Source organism: Cnephaeus nilssonii, assembly GCF_951640355.1.
Source record: "Cnephaeus nilssonii genome assembly, chromosome: 16".
NCBI lineage: Eukaryota > Metazoa > Chordata > Mammalia > Chiroptera > Vespertilionidae > Cnephaeus > Cnephaeus nilssonii.
The window spans coordinates 22981783-23003743 of NC_137087.1; the positions used below are offsets into that span (position 1 = coordinate 22981783).

The 21961-nt window shown below is 36.0% G+C and overlaps 2 protein-coding genes across 4 annotated transcripts in view; one reads left to right on the forward strand and one right to left on the reverse strand.

Moving 5' to 3' along the window:
* Window positions 1-21961, forward strand: part of CTNNA3 (catenin alpha 3) — a 1396025-nt gene that overhangs the window by 430007 nt on the left and 944057 nt on the right. The window lies entirely within an intron of this gene.
* On the reverse strand, window positions 5031-5828 carry LOC307112952 (28 kDa heat- and acid-stable phosphoprotein-like). The gene has a single exon (XM_079794124.1). The coding sequence runs from the start codon at window positions 5728-5730 to the stop codon at window positions 5344-5346; it is 387 nt and encodes a 128-aa protein (XP_079650250.1). The 5' UTR covers window positions 5731-5828; the 3' UTR covers window positions 5031-5343.

A 21961-nucleotide genomic window follows, 5' to 3' on the forward strand; every position in this document is an offset into this window, starting at 1 on the left:
GGTTAAATCTGGATTTTAGAACACTTGTAGATTAATTAGATATGGGGGATGAGGCAGAGGAGGAGTGAAAATTGACTCCTGAAGTTTGAGTTTGAGCAACTGGTTAGTCTCTTGCTAGGGCACCTTTTTTATGTACCTACATAAACATGCACATCTGTGTAATTATAAAGGTTCTCATCACAGTCTCAAGTTCTTTCCTACTGACTTGGTGATCATAACTCTAAGTCAGAGGGTGGAGGAAGTGTTTATTATAGAAACTAGAGGCCCGTTGCACAATATTCGTGCAAGAATAGGCCTTCCTTCCCCTGGCTTCACTCCCAGCTGTCGGGAGCCGGCAAGTCCCTGCTCCCGGCCCACCTGGGATCTGGCAAGTCCTTGCTTCTGTCCGGAGATCCGCTCCTGTAGCTCCCTCTGCCATGCCCCTCTCCCTCATAGCAGGCGTCCTGCCCATCCTGCGGGCTCCGTGCCTGCATATGCAAATTAACCCACCATCTTTGTTGGGTTAATTTGCATACTCACTCTGATTGGCTGTGGGCATAGCGGAGGTACGGTCAATTTTACATGTTTGTCTATTATTAGGTAAGATAGTATAAAAAGGTGAGCCTGGATAAGAATGTGCCCTGCAGAGAGACTGAGAAGGAACTGGGCTGAGCTTGGTATAGCTGTCCCTGGGCAGGGCTCTGGATGCTGTTCACACAATGTTGTTCCTAATTATGCCCAGTGTTATTGCTCAGATGTTGGAGAGTAATCTGAGCTTGATTCTTTTGTTCCGGTTGCCAAGGATCAAACCATAGCCCTAACTGTGAGAGTTGTCTTTTCCTGGAAGGATTGGATATTGCCACTCTTAATCATTTTAGTGTGAAGTCAGCACCAGAGACGGAAATGAAGACTTAGGACATGGGTCTTAAATCCTGGCTGATTATGCTCATTTTATGTAAGTGAAAATGATTGGTGGAGTACAAGTCTGATTCTCTCTTTAGGCAAGCACAGTCTTTGGAACCCTGGTGTTATTTATGTGCTGAATTATTATTGTTTCATCAGCATTTTATCAGCATTAAACATGCATTGTAAGTCAATAAGGATACCTAATGTGTATTTGTGAGTTAAACTCTAAATACAATATGCAAAATACATCAAATCGTTGGAGAAAATAATTATCTGTTAGCTCATGGGACAGTAAAGAAATAAATAGAATTGAATGTTTAGTTTTTGCTGGCTTGAATTGTCAGGCAGAAAATATATGCTGTAGTTTTGGCAAGAGGACTGAGGTAATCCAGTGGAGAATTCCACTAGAGAGGCTTTCACTCCTTAATAGAAGAAAAAACAAAAGCAGAGACAGAAAATCCCCAAATGCATGACTGTCTTCCCAATTTACTTGGTTGTCACGATCTGGTTTCTCAGAACACCTGTCTAGCTGAACCATTCAGAAAGGCCCAGAGCATTTCATTGTTAACCATGTATCAACCAAAAGGAATTCACCCACAGTATATAGATCTTGTTGCGAGGTTTAGTTTGCAATCAGCCACTCAACTATACTTTGTAAGTATGATTTAGTTAGCATATATTAGTGTAGAAGCTAAGATATGTTGAATAAATTGGCATGAGGGTTTTCTTTGAAAAGGAAACTGAGTAATAATTATAATTTTTTTCTTTTTACAAATAATTTTGTCTGTTTTTGGTCTAGCCCAAACGGTGTAGCCATATAAGAGATTCTTCACTGGTTAGTTTTAACTTCTCATGAAAAAAACATAATAAAATCGATTTCTTCTCTCTTTATAATATTCTTCATTGTGTAACATACTTTTGTTTTGTTAGTGAAAGGTATTCCATAATGTTCTTGATCTACAGAAGAAATCAGAGGTGGGATTCCAAATTCAGCAGGAAGGGAAAAACCAAGAGTATAGTTAACATAAATCTTACAAAATATATACTGGAGATCAGCATATTATGTCTCAGTAAGTTCAACATAGTTTTTCTTCCAGCATTTCTCTGGTTGAGTATCAGAAGTAGTCGGTTTCCTTTCAAGGGTCATACTGTATAAAAATACAACCTCAACATAACATAATCATCCTCAGCAAGGCTACTTCCTCATATGCTGGGATGTGCTTGGGACCTCTGAGTTCTTGAGGGCAGAATAGATTAACATTTTCCATTTCACACTATCCAGGCCATACAAATTGGCTGACAGATTCTCTGGCACTGTTGCTTTTCTTTTCAATGTATGCCTTGAAGTTGTATAAGTTACAAGTGGTTATGTTTAAACTCCACTCTAGATGTTTTGGTTCTATTTGGTTAATCTTTCCCTGTCATCTATATATATAAAAGCCTAATATGCTAAGTGTCTGACCATTTGACCATTTGACCAATCACTATGATGTGCACTGATCACCAGGGGGCAGACACTCCGACCGGTAGGTTAGCTCGCTGCTGGGGTCCGGCCAATCAGGATTGGGCGAGATGGACCAGACACGCCCTGGAGCCAACATCCCATTGTCCCTCCCCGGCCTTTAAAATATTTCTTCTAATTAATTTCCTTTCAATGTGCACAAATCCGTGTACCGGGCTTCTAGTATTTTGTAAGCTGAAATACTGACATAGTCTAGAGAAAGTTTTATCATCAAATAATAGCTATTTAACATTTGTATATGTAAGTTTGTGGAATGGTATAAGTTTATTCCATGATGCACTGGCTTTGGGGCACTAAAAATATTTGGAAAGAACATCAACTTCTAGCAACTTACTTAAAAAAAAAAAGAAGAAGGAGGCACTGAGATGTTGGAAAACAAAGTATTTTTCCATGGCTCATCCTTCACTAAATTATAATAAGTCCATTTTAGACAATGACAGTCACAATCAGTTCACTGACATCAACATTTTAATTTTATTCATGGTCACTGGGAAAATGCTAAGTTCCTGAGCTTTGTTAATATTATAAGGCATTAAATTGTGGTTATTATAGTGTCCTGACATATTATATGGTGCCTAGTGAAAACTGTATTAAATATTTGCAAGATGAAATTAGTAATATTTGTTTTTATTTTGCTCAGTGAAATAAACAGGTGCAAGCAATATTAATTCAACTTACATCCTATGAGGCACTGCAGTTCCAGCAGAGCCTGGTCATTGATTACAGATTCACTTGGCTTACATTGATAAATGATTTTGCCCAAGTCTCCTGTCCGAGAGGACTATGTATTCAGATCTTGTTGATATAAAAATTGTTACACTAAAACCAACATTATTGTTGATTACCTTTGGTTTGTATATTAGTGTGAGTCACAGTAACAGTATTTTGTAAACCCCTTGGCACATAAGTTTATCTGGCCTTGTAAAATAATATGAAGAAAACAACACTTTGCATTTAACATAATTCATGATTAATCTAAGTTTTAAATGGATTAGACATGAATTGTCTTGATTTGGGAATGATGAATTTATGATAGCTTTGTGTACTTCATAAAATATGTAATACATTTTCTTATTTTGGAAGTCTTTAGTATAAAACCTGAAACACTGAATGGATTATTTTTTGGATATTACAAATCTTAATTTTGAGATAGTTCACCATGAAACAGTACTAATTATGCTAGTAAGGTTATTCACACATGGAAATTGACTGGAAATTGGAGGAAAGAAAAAGAAGGATTGGCTCTCAATAGTCATAAGTATAAGTAGCAACCTTGAGCTTGGGTAGCACTTAACTTTTTTAATTTGATGCGTTGTATTAATTTTGGAATTGCAACTAATAACTCTACAGTTTATAATTTAAACTTTATTACCAGAAATGTGAACATTTTGTAGTATCATTCTTTACTTTTTGAGCAATAATTCCAAGACTTGAGCATTAATCAGAATCCTCTTATGCAGAAACAGAGTTTTGGCTCCTGTCTTTAGAGTTTCTGATACAGTATGTCTGAGTCTGGAATTGGGTCTAGGTGATGCTGGTCTGAAGTCCACACTTTGAAAATCCCTGTTTTAGAAATATAGGGCAATGTATGCTTTCTCGATTTTAGAAATGTGGTTTCAATGGATGTACACACACACACACACACACACACACACACACACACACACGTGTGTATATATTTATGTATATGTGTGTAATTGACAGTGGAATTGATCCTAGATTTCAATACCTCTCGTCTAATTCTCAGGACTATTTACTACCCTTAAAATAACATATGTATAATATACTCCCAATTATTTCCCTGCAATAGGAGAGGAAAAATAACAAAGTATTCAAATGATTTATTACTAGTAGATTAGAGATTAATTTAAACACGCAATTTAAAAAAATATTTTTATTGATTTCAGAGAGGAATGGAAAGGGAGAGAGAGAGATAGAAACATCAATGATGAGAGAGAATCATTGATTAGTTGCCTCCTGCACGCCCCACACTGGGGCATGTGCCCCTGCCAGGAATCAAACGGCGACCTCCTGGTTCATAGGTCAACACTCAACCATTGAGTCATGCCGGCTGGGGGCAAAACACACAATTTTTGATTTCCATCCTTTGAAGATTTTTTTTTTTACGATAATGTCAAGTTTAATCTGCCAAATATACAAGTTGGATTTGTAGAGCATGTTTTGCCTGGGTGCTGCACAGTAAACAGAGGTTTCTTGAAATGACCCATGGGTAGGGTTAAGAATGGGCCCTGGTCACAAAGGTGGGAATGGGGCAGAGAAGGGTACAGGGGAGGCCATGGAAAGAGCCATGACCCTCAGAGACCCAGGGGTACAGGCTCCCAGATGACAGCCCCTGAGTGAGCACCCAGGCAACACAGATGGGCTGGTTGTTGCAAACTCACCAGCAGCAGCCCCCAGCACAACCACCCCCTACTGTGCAATCTACTGGACAAATGGACGCTCTTCTTACCCCACCTCCCAGGCACCCCCAACAAAAGTTCTGAATTCTAAAAACAGCAAAAACATTCGAATGGTTACATATGAAATGCTGTCCTGCATCTTTCTGTCTCAAAGATAGCAGCTGCCCCTTCCCCCCAGCCCCCCACCTACCATCCCCCAAACAATTTCCGTGCCAAGATGAAGAGGAGACCCCAGGCTGTGGGGAACTCCTTGTCTTGAGGAGCTGCTGCCGTGGTGACAGGGCACAGGGTGGGCGAGACACGGCAGGAGTCCTGGCCGCATGGCCCAGTTCCCTGGCATCTCCCCTGCAGGCCTTGTTACTTATTCAGGGAGAGCGACTGCGTTCTTTTTCCTGACAAAGTTGCGTCATCTTTTGCTTTCCTTTCTTCTTCTTTCTTCCTGGCGGCTTCTTCCCGCTGTTTTCGGATAATTGCCAGCCGGGCAAGGTCAGCTTTGGCTTGCTCTGTTTTCCCAGCTCAGTGCATTTTCCTGTAACGCTCTTTTGCTTTCTGCTTCTCAGTGTCTCCTCCTTCTCCCCTTGAAGGCTCCTTGGGCCCATCCAAGTCCAGTTGTGTGACTTTTTTGGTTGTCTGTGCCGCTCCGTCAGGGTTCTGGATGTCGATAAGGCCTTCCACATGTTTGCGCTTTTGCTGGTAATCGTTTTCTTCATCCTCACTCTCATCTGAGTCTAGTGATTTCTTCTCCTTTTTGGGGTCACCTGCAGCCCCATCTCCATCTTCTCCTTGTTCCTCTTCTTCCCCGGCCTTCTGCTTTTCAGCTTGGAGCTGCGCATCAATCTCCTTGGGGCTCGGGTGCTGCCGTGCCCGGCCTTTGTGACCTCCCTTTCTTCCTCCTTTAGGCATCGCGGCTCTGGCAGCTGCCTTGAAGATCTTTTTGAAGAAGAAAAAATTATATATATCTTTGCTTTCTCAATAAGTTGCTCATCCTATAGAAATTTACTTTGTCTTTTGTAGTTTGAACATTTTGCAATGCTCCCTGGTTGTTACTCAAAGTTGTTTTTTTATTACGTAAGGTTATGGGATTTAGAAGTGGTGATGGGTTCAAGGAAAATGTATTTAGATATCTGGTAGCGTTTTGTTGTTGTTAATGATTTTTGTTAATAAGCTTTTTGTTATCATGCACCATAAAAGTAAATAATGGTTTTGATTAACTGAAGCTATTGTCATTTCATTATGCTGCAGTGGCAAATTGACTCTCTACATAGAATAGAGCCCACTGAGTTGACACGAATGAATGGGAGGTTCATTGGAATAATTCTTTTTGGTTATGGTACTAGCACCTATCCAGTGGGAGATATGCACTAAAATTTTGTTTAAAAAATTAAGTGCGGAGACCTCCCCCCACTGCAGTTATAGCTTCCTAGTTTTATTAAGGGAAGCTGGGTAAGGAGCGAAGCTTTTATGCTGGTTAATTTCAGCCTCTGTGCTTGGTTCATCAGGATGCATGATGCTCACCCACTGATTTACAGGAGTGCTTCTTCATCTCATATGGGCTGCACATCCTCTGGTACTCTGAGAGCTGAGCCTTTCCAAATTGTATTTAATGGTCTGGATTTTGGGTTGAAATTAGATTGGAATACACTAATGCCTACCCCTGCTGCTGATACTGCATCATCCGTATTTTTTTCCCCCCTCCTTTAGTATAACAACAAACAATAATCAATTCATCTCGGTGGAAGTGCTTGCTTTTTTGTTAATGTAGCTTTTGAAAAGAGCTGTACAATTCAGACACGTTAGGTTGGAATATTGCTGGTGCTATCTCTGGTATAGGGCCTCGTCAGACCAATGCTCCTCTAACTCACTGTGCCTTTTCTTGTTATTGAGAAATCTGTCCTTTCCATCCAAGGGAGTATTAAAACCCTAAGTAGGAAGGGACCTGCTCTGCCTTGTCTTTTGGCTCACAGAGACAGCCTTTAAAAAGAACACCTTTTTAATGTGAGAATATGGACTCTAGACCGAGCATGTAAAAACGATCTTTTATTCTGGTATATGCTTATTACTTTATTAGTTATGAGCAACATATATTCATCCACATTGAAGACCAAACTGCATTAAAAATAATAGCAAATGGACTTTGCATTTCTCTTCCTATGCACAGAGTAATCAGGTTTGTAAATTAATGACTAATGTGACCTTTATTCGTTTGACTTATTCAGCATGTATTTGGTGTGCTTTGTCTCATTTTTTACTGACATCATTTCTTCTAGGTATTTCCTTCATTATTTATTTTTAACTTTATCCCACTGAAAATTTTGGCATGTTATCTAATCTTTTTCTTGCACCAGACAGGGTATAAATAAAAAAAAATTAAAAACCTTTTCTCTATCCAAATAGTACATACTTTCTAAAAAGAGTACATACTTGTCACTAGTATAACTAGGAGCTTATTGCAATTAGGTTTCGGTGTATACAGATTCTGAGTATCCTTTCCTCTAGGAAAAGATGCTATCCAGAGCCCTTATATGGCCTCTCACTTGACAGCCTTGAACTCACCCTCATCCCACCTGCACCTCCCTTCTCCACGATCTAGATAGGAAATTGCCAATAGGTTGCCCAAATCTGCCCCTCAGCTATATCTGATTTGCCCTGAACTGTGTTGACCCACAGGATATGACACAAAAACTGGAATTAGTTTCTAACATTTAAACCTTCCCATAAAAATTCAGATTTTGGTGTCTCTAGGAAAATAAAGATATGGACTTACATCCTTGGTAGGCAACAGTCCTCAGGAGCTCAGTGGATGGAGAAGGGCTCTCCCATTCACCTCAGTCTTCACCACTCCCTAGTTTGCAGACATTGAGACTGATGGTCAGTTAACATTAGCACTTGTCTTGTTTTTTCATGCCCAGCACCTGCCTGACCCTTTGGACACTTGATACTGTGACTGCACAGGTCATTCTGCCACTGGGCACTGATAAGGAGTTATTATAAAACTACTTTGCAAAATGCTTTCTGAATATATTTTCAATTAAAATAATTTATATTGCAGGCAGTATCTTAGAGGCATGGATCTAATGGTGAGGAATTCCAGATTCTATGATTTGTTGAGATACTTTGGGGACGGCAATCTCTTCAGATGCCATCACCTCACCCATTCACTGGGTGATCCACTGTAACTGTTTACAATTTGACTCCCTTGATTTCCTATCAAGTTGTCTCTATTCAGAATTTACTGTGGTGTTCATCAATGAATGCATGCCCAGAGTGTCTGTCCTTTCCACACATTCCTTACAAAGTTGGTAACTACAACAGTGCCTACACTGAGGCACTGTTGACAAGGCTGGCCAAAATATCATTGGTTGGTAAAAAAAAAACCAACAACACAAAACACTCCACTGCAATATGAAAGATAGTTTTAACTGTGGCTTTATGGCAGGATGAGTCAATTGGGAGAGTTCTGATGTCCATTATTCACTTAAAAGATTGAGAGCAGAGGAAGATTTAAGGCATTCAAAGAGATGCTTTTGTGCGAGTTTTGGATTCTTGCTCAGGATTATCATTGGTGTTGTAAAATTGAAAGATACACTGCCAATAGAGACCTAGAGAAAATTCTTTGTGATATATTTATTTTAAAATAATTCTTTATTGTTGAAAGTATTACATATGTCCCCCCTTTTTTTTTCAAAAAAGAAGAAAAAGGAAAAAAGGAGGACATATGTAATACTTTCTTTGTGATATATTTAAAATCCCAGTCCTATACGAAATCTAGCAACTAGCGACTACCAGCAACAAGCGTGCTGCCTTTGTACCTCGAGTACAGTATTGTGACTCAATGCCCCTAACGTCAGTTCTTGCTCCATATAGATGAATAAAAACTCAAATGTAGTATGTGTTTAGGAAAGAGTTATGATATGCATTATAAAATGAGGACAACTTTTCTTAGTACACTAAAGGAATCTCATCAGCGTGTATATTCCCATCATATTCATCAAGAGAATGGGCAATAAATAAGATATATGTAGAAGGTAGAATCTTTTTGTTCCCTTTTCTGTTTTGTAATTTTTGTCGTCATGCAGGAGGGTGCCCTGAAGTCTCCAGTCTTCTGTTTCCTGGGTAGCGCTCAATTGTCTTGACTGCTCTACTTGGGCATCAGAAATTTCTTTCAGTTTCAGAGTTTGAAAATGCCTCATAACTTCTGTGAAGTGCAGGGTATTTTAAGATCCAGGTGCCATGGTCCAGAAGAAGAGTACTAAGACTCATTCAGGATACTCTTCCCCTTAACTTGCTCTTTGGCCTTGAAAAGTCTGTGTGAATGCCAAAATCAATATGTACATCTTACTTCACCAGAGTGAGCTTGCAGAGTCTGATACCATGAGGTTTGGATAAGATGGTTATTTTCCATTGTGACAGAAAAATGCTTGGTCAACCTAAGTTGAGTTGTTCACTTGACTCAGGATAGAAATATAATACACAGTGGATTATGCAAGTAAAAAATCACTTTACAGAAATTGGCTGACATTTAAAAGATGGAATTCAGTAAAAGGCCATTAAATTTATTTAATCATTATGGACTCAGTTTTGAGCAAAAAAAAAAAAAAAAAAAAAAAGCAGATTTGCCTTCTCTGTGTAAGTTAGTACAAAATTTTGGATCCCTCCCATATGCTCTTTCATAGTTTTAAGACTGACTCTTTTTTTTTTTTGTTACCATGACAAATCTCTGTATCTAGAGCAAAAATATGAAATATTCTCATTTTTAGTAACACTATTTGGTTGTTTTAAGATGTTCTGATCTGCACTGGGGACATCATTACTTTCTGCCTGCCTTGGAAACCTAATGGGGGAAATACTTTTGGTATTTTATAATCAGGGCAAATCCTAAGATGTTCTTTGAAAATAAATATGATGTGCCACATACCCTAAAGTATGAGTTTACGCCCCTAGAAATGGAATTAAATATGCTGATCCTTATACATACCGGATGATTGATAGACTATTAACACTTGACCACCTGCTAATGAATTCTTATTCACCACTTGTTTTTTCTTGCTAAAATTGCACTTAAATACCACTGCAAAATAACCCACAGCTACCGAAAGATACAGAAAATAGAACAGTCAAATGTCTTATATGTGAATTATTCTCCAAATTGTAAATTTTATTTTTCTGACAGTTCCAAACCTTCTAGTAAATCTCATAAAGAAATATGTTTGAGGTTCTAGTAAAGAATCATAGTTTACTAATTACCCAAAGTTTACCTTTTATCATGAGTCTTTGGCTTTATTAATGAACTTAAAAAAAAAATCTCGGCCCTGGCCAGGTAGGTCAGTTGGTTAGAGCATCATACTGATATGCCAAGGTTGCAGTTTGATCTTCGGTCAGGGGACAAGAAGCAACCAATGAATGCATAAACAAGTGGAACAACAAATCGATGTCCCGCTCTCTAAAATAAATCAATAAATAAAAAAATCTCTGGTGGTGATGTGTCAGAGGGTGTAGAGAAAATTTATAGTTCATGCAATATTTAAAGTCTAAGCTCCCATTTAACATTGAGATTCTGAGAGTCTATGAATTCTTATGAGACTATAGATGCATTATTATAGATGTTCACATCTGAAATTTTTAGTAGGGCATGTATGCAGAGTAGAGATACTTAATTAAATACTTTTTTTTTAAATTTTCACTCTCAGTGTCTTCTATATATCTCCATACTGTCAATGGATTTACTGATGGGTTGTTTTATAGAGCTGAGTTGGAAACAATTTGATGTTTGCATTAGTATTTGGTTTCACTGTAGTTATATTGGCCTACCACCTTAGTCCCAAACCGTCTAGAAGTCTTTGATTTTTCTCTGAAAATTGGCAGAATATCTAAGTTAATTGTTTAAATGGGAGACTTAATACCATGGATCAACATATTTTCTCCCTGGTAGAGAGAATAAATGTTGGCAGAAAATAATTCTTTGGTCTTAGAAGTATTATATTTCTAGAGAAATAGTTCTGATTTCTTTTAATTTTAATATTTTTCAAATTTATTAAAATTACATATTTGTATGTGATTTACATGAACTGGGATTAAGAAATGCTTAGTACATGAGAGGGAGACATGGCTTTGTAGGCTCTATTAGGGCAGGCTCCATGTTTTATTAGTTCTTTTTCTTCTTTTATGCCTTAGATAAAATAGGCACTCAGAACATGTTTTTGAATGAGTGAATTATAACCGAAACTATGCTACATTTAAGATTTCCTGGTGTGCACAATAATTAAATAACCTCAGGGAAGGAGGTGGATATAAGATAATTCATGCTATTATTGAATGGATTCGTGTATTTTTTTTAATAAAAAAGAATTATTTTTTCTAAAGCCTCTAGATCTTCAATTTGGGAAGATTAACACATAGTAGTTAATGTCAGTGAACTTTAGAACAGGGCAAAGAGGTGATAGAAAGGAATGAATGATAATGGGAAACTGTTTAGAAAATCGCCAGATAAGACACCAGATAATCCCAGATGTGGTTTGGGTAGCCACACTCTTTCCCAACAATGTCATTCTATAGAGCCAGACTAGTGTGCAAACATTTTCAGCAATACTTAATGATTTAGATAACTATTCTCTTGCTATATTCTTTATTCCAGCTTTTTTTTTTAGGTTCCCGCCCCCCCCCCCCCCCCCCCCCCCCGCATGAAGAGCTGTTTACTGGACAGATGTCTTCTTAGATCTTCCCACTCTTTCCTGAAAGGCAATAATTATTTCAGTAGCTATTAACATATTAAGAAAACTTGGCAATTCCACCCACTTCATATTAACTTGCCCTGGTTGATTATTTGCTGTAATATTTTAAATAATTGCTCTTGAATGAGTCAAGTAAAGCAGCCATTCACCCGTTTTGATTGCTATAAATATCTCTGAAGTCATCCAAATGTGCTTTCATTTATTCACAACTCTTCTAAGTCATTAATAAGTATATTGAACACCTGTGCTAGCACTGATCCCCGAGGCACCTCATTATTAACCTAATTGCACAGCGTGATATTTCCTTTAACCTTGATTTTACTACCAAACTTTTTTCAAACAAAGACATTTTTAAATTAATGATAAAACGTTACCTTTAATCTTGTGGTTGCTATGGCTCCATAATTGAATTTGCACATTAAAATTTTAAAAAAATGAAATATCACTGGACATTCATTTTTCTTAAAAGTTTAAACAAGAGAACAGGTGTATACTTTTGTGACCCAGTTGTTTTCACTGAAGTTCTACTTATCTACCCACTCTGTCTTTCACTGTTCATTTTCATCAGCTATTTTCAAATATTAGGGTGTAGAAACAATTCTGTAATCACAGCATCATGCTTCTGGGTATAGTTCTGTCTTTTTGTGAGTTCCAGCTCCTCGATGCTATTTTATTTCTAACTGGTACCTCCATCAAATTGGAGTCAGGAAAGAACAAAGGAGATGGAATTCATTTTAGTTGACATTACTATTCATCAGTGAAGCCATTACAAGTGAAGAATGAGGTTTGTACCTTCTGGTTTATGTCAAGCTTATAGAGAATAGTTTTATCTAATGTTGGAGCTAGAAAGGACTCTGAAGTTCACATGGTTAAATTTCCCTCATTTTTCAGGTAAAGAAGCAGAAACCCATAAGGGGAATTGACCTTGATGAAGGTCACACTAATCAGAGCCAGGGTTTGCTTTCACTTTTGTTCATTCCATTGCAGCCTGGCTTAGGTTTTTGTCATCATTGTTTCTCACTATGGGTAATTAACTTTTTTTTGTCTCATTTATTCTGAATTTTGACAAGTTCCTTTTTAAGCCTGTTTTAGACCATCATCTATATCTAATTTTTATTTCTTTTAATCCTTAACAGTACCTTGAATATAGTAAGTTTTCAAAAAATAGTGAATGGATGAATAAATCTAGAGGTATATGTGTGTATACACATATATAAATACATATTGAATAAGGGCTATTTAAACATTTTTAGTTATTTTTTACTTATCTCAGGATATAGATCATCATGGAAACAGGATCACAAAGCATAGTATATGTGTTGATTTTCCAAAATTGCTTCCAAGTAGTTAGGCTTTAGGATACTCAGATTTATTTGAACTGTGTACTAAATAATACTGAGTTTTTGTATGATGTTGACTATTGCCTTTATATAAACTTTAGTATAACTTGTTCAAAGACTTTCAAATCCAAATTTGAAACCCATAAGGTGAATTGACCTTGATGAAGATCACACTAATTTGACCTTTGATTCTTAATTTTTGGTCTAGTCCTACATACTTAAATTTCCTCATAGATATTTGAGCTATTTTGGAGAGGATGAAGTAAGGGTCTGTAGATGAGAATGGTCCTTCTACAAAAATTCAGGGAAAGAAGCCAAGATCATTACCGGTGTTGGTCCCCAGCCTTCCTACTTCCAAAGGAGGCATTATCAGAGAAGCTTCTGTGTTGATTTACTTTAATATTTATTTTAATTTATTTTTAATAGTAACATTTCAGAAGCATTAAAATGCTCTTCGTTTTTATTGAGGTCACCACTCAAATCAAATGGTCAAGGTTCTATCATGTGGATAAGTCATCTTTGGGAGAAGTATAAGCACCTTCAAGGTGCATTATGTATTTCAGGGTCATGATTCATCTGCTTTGGGGAAAAGTATTTTTTTCTGGCATATGTTCAAATGCTGTAATTTAATGCATTTATAGTAAATTATTGTACCACTGCAGCAATGAAATTAATACAACTGCAGGAGTTATACTAGGGAATAGTTGACTCATCTATTTGGTTCTGGTTCATTGTTCTTTAACATGGCAGGAAAAGAAAAAAAAGAAAAAGAAAAGCGTAACTATTAAAATTTTTCTTGTCAAATATCTATGAAGGATATAAATACTGAGCAGGAATGTATGCTAAAAAATAATGTAAAGGAGCAAGCAGAAAGGATTGAACTGCTAATTTTCTCTACTGGTGTTTATTTGAATGTTTTGACCCAGGAAGTGTCAGGTGAAATGTTATTACAACACAACCAAAGGAGCTACTCCATATTAACAGACTGAAGATCCAGTTTTTGCTTCTTTTTCACTCCCCTTAACTCTGTTTCTGATCATAGAATTCTTTAAAAGTGTTGGTGTAAATCGGTTACTGAAAATAGTGACATCTACAGCACACCTGAACCTTTCTCTCCCTTAATTGCTTCCAGGAGGCCTTTGGGTGAGGCCTAGATGGGTGGTGTTACCATAATCTTGCACTTAGTCAAGTATTGGGCCAGAGATGGAGATTATCACGTGTATGGACCAAAGTAGTTTTTTGTGAGAGAGCTCTGGAGGTTCTGAACTAACACATACAGAATCTTCTAATGTTATTATAGGCTTCTGTGCTATGTAATCTCATTTCTGGGATGTCCACATTTAAATTTCCCCAGACTCAGCTCTCTCTTTGAGATTTCCTTGATCAGGGTTGACCCAATGATGCATCATACGCCATTGCACTCACCTTCAACCTGAACCAAGATCTGAGGTTTTTAAAAAGAGGGTAATTGAAGTACCGTCTTTAGGGCTGATTCTTAAAATCAGAGAAAAGCCAAGAAAAGGTGATATCCTTCTCCTTGGCAGCCCCCAACCCTCTCTAGTCTGCACCCCCTTCCCCCTACTGAGAGTCACAGCAGTGATGACTTACTGATAGTGTGCTACATTTTTAAGTATTTAGGACTAGACCAAAAATTAAGAACCATTAATCCAAATTTCTTATCCCATTTTATGTATGTGCTAGTAATAATTGTAACTCCAGTTGCATTCATATTTGTAGTATAACAAAACTTAATGACATCAAAATAAAATAAGAAAAAAATCTATGGAGACTCTAGAATAGATATATTTTGTGTGAACTAGTCTTAATGATTCACTTAAATAAGATTTTTACTTGTATTTTTATATTGCACATGTTCAAAAATTTATTTTACTCTTAATAAAGACATCTCTGTTTTTGCAAAGTTTATACTCTTTAAACAAAATTGAAATGTAATTCAGAACTTTGTCTACATGTAATTTAAAACTACAAATGTAGAAACCTTATATTCTAAAATTTTAACATTTTAAATATATGGTTGTAGACATATAGTTAGCACATTGATACTCATTTATTTTTATCTAATTTTTAAAGAAAGTTTGTGAAACTGGAATTATATAATACTTGGGAACAGAATGCAGTATTTTGATATGAATTTTCTTGATTTCATTTTTCTTGAATCTGATGTCTTTTCTCTGACTTTAAGGAGTAATGGGGCCCTAACATTCAACTAAAGATGGGATTTGTATGCCAAGTGAGAGTTATTATATTTTAAATTTGTCTTTATTGCATGCTTCATAAATCTGGCAGTTGGACTAAAGTCTAACCATATAAATACACATGAAATGCTACATGTGAATGAGTTCATAAATTGTTATGGATGAAATATTATTTTATTTTCCCTTTACATGAGTTTTTTATGGACTATGACTGAAGTTCATCATGATTAAGTTTTGGATAAAATGTGAACAATACATTCATTTTAAATCTCAATTTGGAGGATTCTGTTCATATTTATTTTATAGTTTATGATACCATACCTACAAGCTACATTTTATGTTTCAGAATTTAATTCACATATTAACCCAATTATCTGAATGGAAGTAGAAGAAGACACTTTAAAAAGTATCATGACATCATGTTGAATATATTTTTATATGGATCAAGTTGGGTGTCCTTGTAAAGAGAGAGCCTCTTTTCAGTTTGGGGCTGGGATTGGCGAGGCAGAGGGACATCTCAGAAGGGTTTACTAGTAGACTGTCAAGGAAGGTGGAGGAATTCATGTTTGGAATATAGTCATCATGGTTTATGATCTACATGCTATAAATTAGGTTAACTCTAAGTATTAATGAAACAAGGTAAAATTTAATATTAGAAAAATGTTAAGAACAAAAAGTGAATGCAACATATAGAATTTTGGCTTATATCAAGAAAATACTTTTTAAAAAAATTGTTGAGAACTTCATTTTTAACCCTAGTTAGTTATTTTGAAAATGAATGTTGTTGGTCTCTTTAATTCAATACTTGAGAATATGTTTCCACTAATGGGAAATATCTTCAAATGTATATCCTGCTTTGCTTAATGATCTTTGTATCTGATGAACAGTATATGGGAGGGTTGTGTGTCAGAATGTGTATATTTCTGTCAGCTTTTAAAAATATATATATTTTTATTGATTTCAGAGAGGAAGGAGAGAGAGAGAGAGAGAGAGAGAGAGAGAGAGAGAGAGAGAGAGAGAGAGAGAGAGAGAAACATCAATGATGAGAATCATTGATTGGCTGCCTCCGGCACCCTCCCTACTGGGGATGGAGCCCACAACCCGGGACTGGAATCGAACCCAGGACCCTTCAGTCCACAGGCTGATGCTCTATCCACTGAGCCAAAGCAGCTAGGGCTCTGTCAGCTTTTTATTTTTTATTTTTTTTATTTTTATAGCTTTCGGAGAGGAAAGAAGAGGGAGAGAGAGATAGAAATATCAATGATGAGAGAGACTCATTGATCAGCTGCCTCCTGCATGCCCCACACTGGGTATTAAACTTGTAATTTGGGCATGTGCTGTGACCAGGAATTAAGCCGTGACCTCCTGGGTCATAGGTTGACATTCAACCACTGAGCCGGCCAGGGATCTGTAAGTTTTTTTAAAAAAACAGCTCATAAATAAGATGAGATGCAAGGAATTGAAAATCTAAAGATGACTTAATGATGCGATAGTGGAAAGTGGGCATGATGATAGAGAAAAATTAGCATTTCAGTAGGAAGGCTAACTTGGTTACCATGTAATCAAGTATAACCCATCTCTGGGTTCCTGAGCTGAGATGTAAAGGACTCTAGCATTCACTGGGGACAAAGCACAATCATTTCTCAGAGAGGAATGCTTTCTGGTCCTCTCTCTGAAATACATTTCTCATGTATTCTTTTAAGCATTATGTTCCATAATGTGATGGGTATTTTTCTTGACAGTCATCCCAATGAAATGTAGAAGCATATCTCCAAAGGCTTTTTCTTATATAAATGTGCAGTACATATTGAGGGCAAAATATAGTGTATATGTGGAATGTTATGAAGCAAAATCGAAAAGTTGTTGAATGTATAGAAAAAAGAAAATTGATTTCAGGGTTAGAGATGAAAAGTTGAAGGGAAATATTCTTCTTTGCTCCAAAGAAATTTAAAAACAGGATGAAGTAAGTCTTCCTACCTTGATTCTTAAGAGGAAAATTTTTTCTCTTTGAAGTAAACATCAGCCTCTGTTATCTTCCTTTACTTGCTGTTTCCCTCTATCTCTGAAAGAAAATAAGGTGAACTTGAACAAATAAGTGCTGATGAGATTCACTCTACAGTGACTATATAATGTATTCTGCATCTGCTTAAAATTCAGATTTATGATCTCCAGTTGCATAAATTTAAGGTCTGGATCAATTCTTCCGGGGTAAAATCTGAAACTTTGAGGAGAAAACAGACAAAAGAGAATCAAGTGAGTTGAAACATTTTAATTGCATCCCAAGCTAAAGGAAGTTAAGGGAAAGCCTGAGGAAGAAGAAATTTTTATGGAAGCATATGATTTAAGCACAGGTATGAAATAAGACAATTATAAAATATCTATAATATACTAGAAAGAGTGGAAAATGAAGGTGTATTATCATAATTACCAGTTATAAATAAATCAGTTTATTATTTCCATTGAAAGAACACTCTGACAACATCTATTCAATGTGTGAATAATTCAGTTAATAGCTTTTCATGCCTCATTTCTGACACATTTTTTAGGGAGATAAAAATACTGAAGTGATTGAAATACACTGTGCTGGAGTGACTTGCACATAATTTATTACTAAGTGGTGCTCTTATTTCTAAATGACACCTCCCTCCCCGAATGAAATAACTTAAATGCTAGAGGCATCAGGGTTTGCTTTGGTAAGAACCTCACCATTTGTGAATTTAATCATCAATAGCAGGTGAATAGTGTGGGTACTTTTCATTGATTAAAAAATTACAATGATATTCCTGAGGAGATTGGTGTGTTGCCTGAGATACCAAGAAACTGGTGAGAAGTAAGAATGTTCTGTAGTGGGTTTCTTTTCATCCTACCATCCATTACAATAACCACATGCAAATACATTCCAATGGATAACTTCCCACCATATACTGGTTTGAGAAAAAATATTTTTAAGAGATACTTTAATTTCTTTTTTAGCCAGTCTCATTAACAAAGCTTCTGGAGTACCCCAGGACAGTGACGTAAAGCCACGTCTTTGACTACTCAAGAGTTTCGTGGAAATTCTACTGTCCAGCCACAAGCAAAGAACTGCTTTTATGAAACATGTCAAAGGATCTTTTTTAAAGAGAAGCTTTGAGCCTCATCTAAATAATTTTAAGCTCTAGAATGTTCAGTTTATTGAAAAAAGACTTCGGAACCTAGGTTTGGGTTGTCAGGACTGGTTCTGAGTTGAAGATAACCTTATTTATACTTTTTGGTGAACTAATAGAGCTATATGATATCGTGTAACTGGAAAATTCACATTTCAAGAAAAATTAATGTAAGCTTTTCCCTTTTCAGTCTTGTCACACTTCCTTCCTATGTCAGCAATGTCAGCACATGTGTGTATATCATGTATCACTCAAATGAGAGAGAAAAAGAAAGAGGAAGACATAGATGTGGAGAAGGAAAGTAAAATAAGCAGAATAATATGTTAATCTCTCTGTGGCTTATTGAGGGCCCTGAAACTAATTGTTTATTGCCTAATTTTCAACCAAAGCCACCTATGATTTGTCCTAATGAAATGGAGAAATTTAATATACTTTTACTTCAAATAATTCAAAGGAATGATAAATTATTTATATCAAGTCTTACTTAGAATTAAATTATTATAAGTTTACTATTATACTTTATTCAGTTTTTAGCCCATATCTGCTTTTCTTATTTTGTTGTCCTTTCTATTTTTTGTAAATGTTTTCGAGGCAAGATTTTTTGAGGGAATGAATTTATAGCAAATTTAATGTGCAATGGGAAATTCAACAGCAATAATAAAATGCAGCTAATCTCCTAGTGACCACTAGCTTAAAATGTTTAATTATGCAGATGATTTCATCCATAAATTGTGATGTCTTTTTGAAAGTAGATGGGGTACAAACCTGAAAAAGAAAGGTGTGTTCACAGAGCCTGCGTGTTAGCTAGCTTTATACCCTATGAACCTGAAATTTCCAACCAGCAGATGGAGATCTAATATTTCTCAAAGTCTATCTAAAGATTCTCCAATTATTTTCTATCACCATTCCATCCTGCTCCTATGAGTTCAGGAATGTAAATGTCAGTATTTCACGCTCACCCTAACAATCTCAGACCCCATGATAGGAAAAGCACGTTAATGTTCTTTGTAATCCAAATGGAGTTTCTCAGAATAGATTTTGCTGTCTCCTGATAGGAATTAAGGAAGTCATGAAACTTTAGAACCCTAAAGGCTGTTATTATTTATAGTCACTAAGAAATTAGGGACCCTACATATGTAACATTTCAAAGGTAACTTTTGAAGCATTCACCTTAAGTATGTTTTAGGTATTTAATATAACAGAAATAGGTGCAGCCTAATGAATTCAGTTTTACACACTCATTTACTACAATACAACACAGGCCACACTACCTTAAATAAAATTTTATAAGTATTTTATTTGTGAAAAATAATTCCATATATTGGGGATTCTCATGGATGGCTCTGCCATACCACACACTCTTCAAAATCCACGAGAGTATTTTAGAAGAACATTAAGACACAATTCCCTTAGTATTCGTTAAAATAGCATTGTGCATGATGAGCTCACTTCATGTTTATATCGGCATGTTCTGAAGTTCTAAAATTAAAATATATTCATTTTCCTAAGTGCAAAGATGAGGAAATTACGCCTTGAACTAGTTAATGAATTCACTTTCACTGTTTTGGCTCAGCATAATGCAAGGTGCATTGTTGAGGATTTAATAAGAAATTGCCTTAAGCACCAAACAAAAAAATGGAATCCTTAGGGAATCATAGTATTCTTATAAAGAGAGGTGTTAGCTAAGGAAAACATAACATATTTAAAGAAGTGAAGAGTTAATAACACTAAACAGCTACCAGAGCAATTGTGCTAATTGCCATATCAGATGAACTGGCCACCTGACTGATAATTTTTCAGTTTTTTAAAGAATCATTTCATAGTAGTAGAATAAAATAAAAAGACTATGTATAACCTAATTTCCATTCACTTTAACATCAGATGTCATAACCAGTAATTGATGAAATTTAAACTGTACAGGTGAATACACCTTTTCCACATTTTTTCACATATTCCTGAGGTCGGAGCTGTAATATAGGCTTTTTGACACACAGAGATTATAATTGCATGGGACATGTTAAAAAACAAAACACAACAAAAAGAACTTCTGACAATCCATTGCATTAATTAATTACTTTATTACTTTATTATTTAATAAATTTGCAGATGTTCTGTATTTATCACAAATGGCTAAATTGAATGCTTTTAATTTGAGGATTGAATTTATAAGATTGTGGGAGGGGAAATTTTAAAAAATTCTTCTTTAACGTTATAGATGGAAAGAAACTAAGTAGTTATCTATCTGAGCAATATGCTAGACTCTGAAACTATTAAAATCCCAGATTTCTAGAAGAGCTCTTACCCATAGACACCTACAATGCCTCCAAACTCCAATTAGGAGTGTGGAGTAGAGCTTTCAGGACAGGTGTGAATTATGTGACTGGCAACCTTGAGAATCCAACATACTAGTAACATTTTATATGATCCACACCACCACCACCAAAGAAAGATTAAACAATGAATAAATAGGAATATAAAGAAAAAAAAACAGTTGAAAAAAAGGTGGAGGAATATTGGTGTCCATGTAGAAAGACGAAAAGTGTGGCCAGGGTAAAATTTGGCTCTGAACTTTTAGGTAATCAGGACAAAAACTGAGGTTGGTTTTTCCTTGCCAGGCAAGAATGAATCTAACAAATACTATTGGAATAATAGATGTCCATAAATAAAAATATAATATTCTTTTTTACTTCCCTCTCCTCATATTGCCCCTCTGAATACTGCTAGTCTTTTATTTTTAATCTTTCAAAGGTATTTTTTCTAGATTTAAAAAATTATTAGAGAGAGACATTGATTTTTTTTGTTCCACTTCTTTATGCATTTATTGGTTGACTCTAGTATATGCCCTGATGGAGATTGAACCCGCAAACTCACAACCTTGGCATATTGGGACTATGCTCTACCCAGCTGAGCTACCCGGTCAGGCCTAAGTATTGTTACTCTTAAGTTCTATCTCAATTTTCATTTTTGCCCATAGTTATTCACAACAACTCTACTAACTATGATTTCATCTTCTGATTGCTTAATGTGGATATCTTTTCTTTTTTTAAATTCTTTATTGATTAAGGTATTACATATGTGGCCTCATCCTCCCATTACCCTCCCCACCCCCCCCCCCACCCCCTACCCCGCTCATACCCTCACCCCCCTGGTGTCTGTGTCCATTGGTTAGGCTTATATGCATGCATACAAATCCTTTGGTTGATCTCTCCCTCTGGATATCTTTTCTTTTTGCTAAGACTATCAGCCCCTTAAGAACAAGGACTATATCACATACTCATATATATCACAAGATATTTACTTTTCACTAGACGTATATTCGGTATGTAATAAATACATCCATTGATAAAATGGCTTTAGTTATAGCCTTAAGTGAATAGACTTAAATGTAAGGGTTGAGCTTATGAAGTGAACCTGAAATGTGCAGTTAGTAGGTAGGAGTCACTTTGTCATTATATCTATCATATGGACTTGAATTCTTTCTTCACAATTTAGTAGCTGTATGTTACATAATCACTATGGGTATCATTTTCCATCTTAAGGGGATAACTGTAGTACTTAACTTCCTAGGGTTTTTATTAATCCCATTAACCACATTAATGAGGATTAAGTGAATTAATATATAGAAAATGCTTAGAAAGTAAGTATTCCTTAAATGTTCGTTATCATTTTGTCTTAAAGTAATTAGTATTTTCTCAAGATAAGTA

Bases quoted from the DNA above. Each gene is read 5' to 3' on its own strand.
- LOC307112952 (XM_079794124.1), bottom strand. From the start codon at position 5,730: ATGCCTAAAGGAGGAAGAAAGGGAGGTCACAAAGGCCGGGCACGGCAG.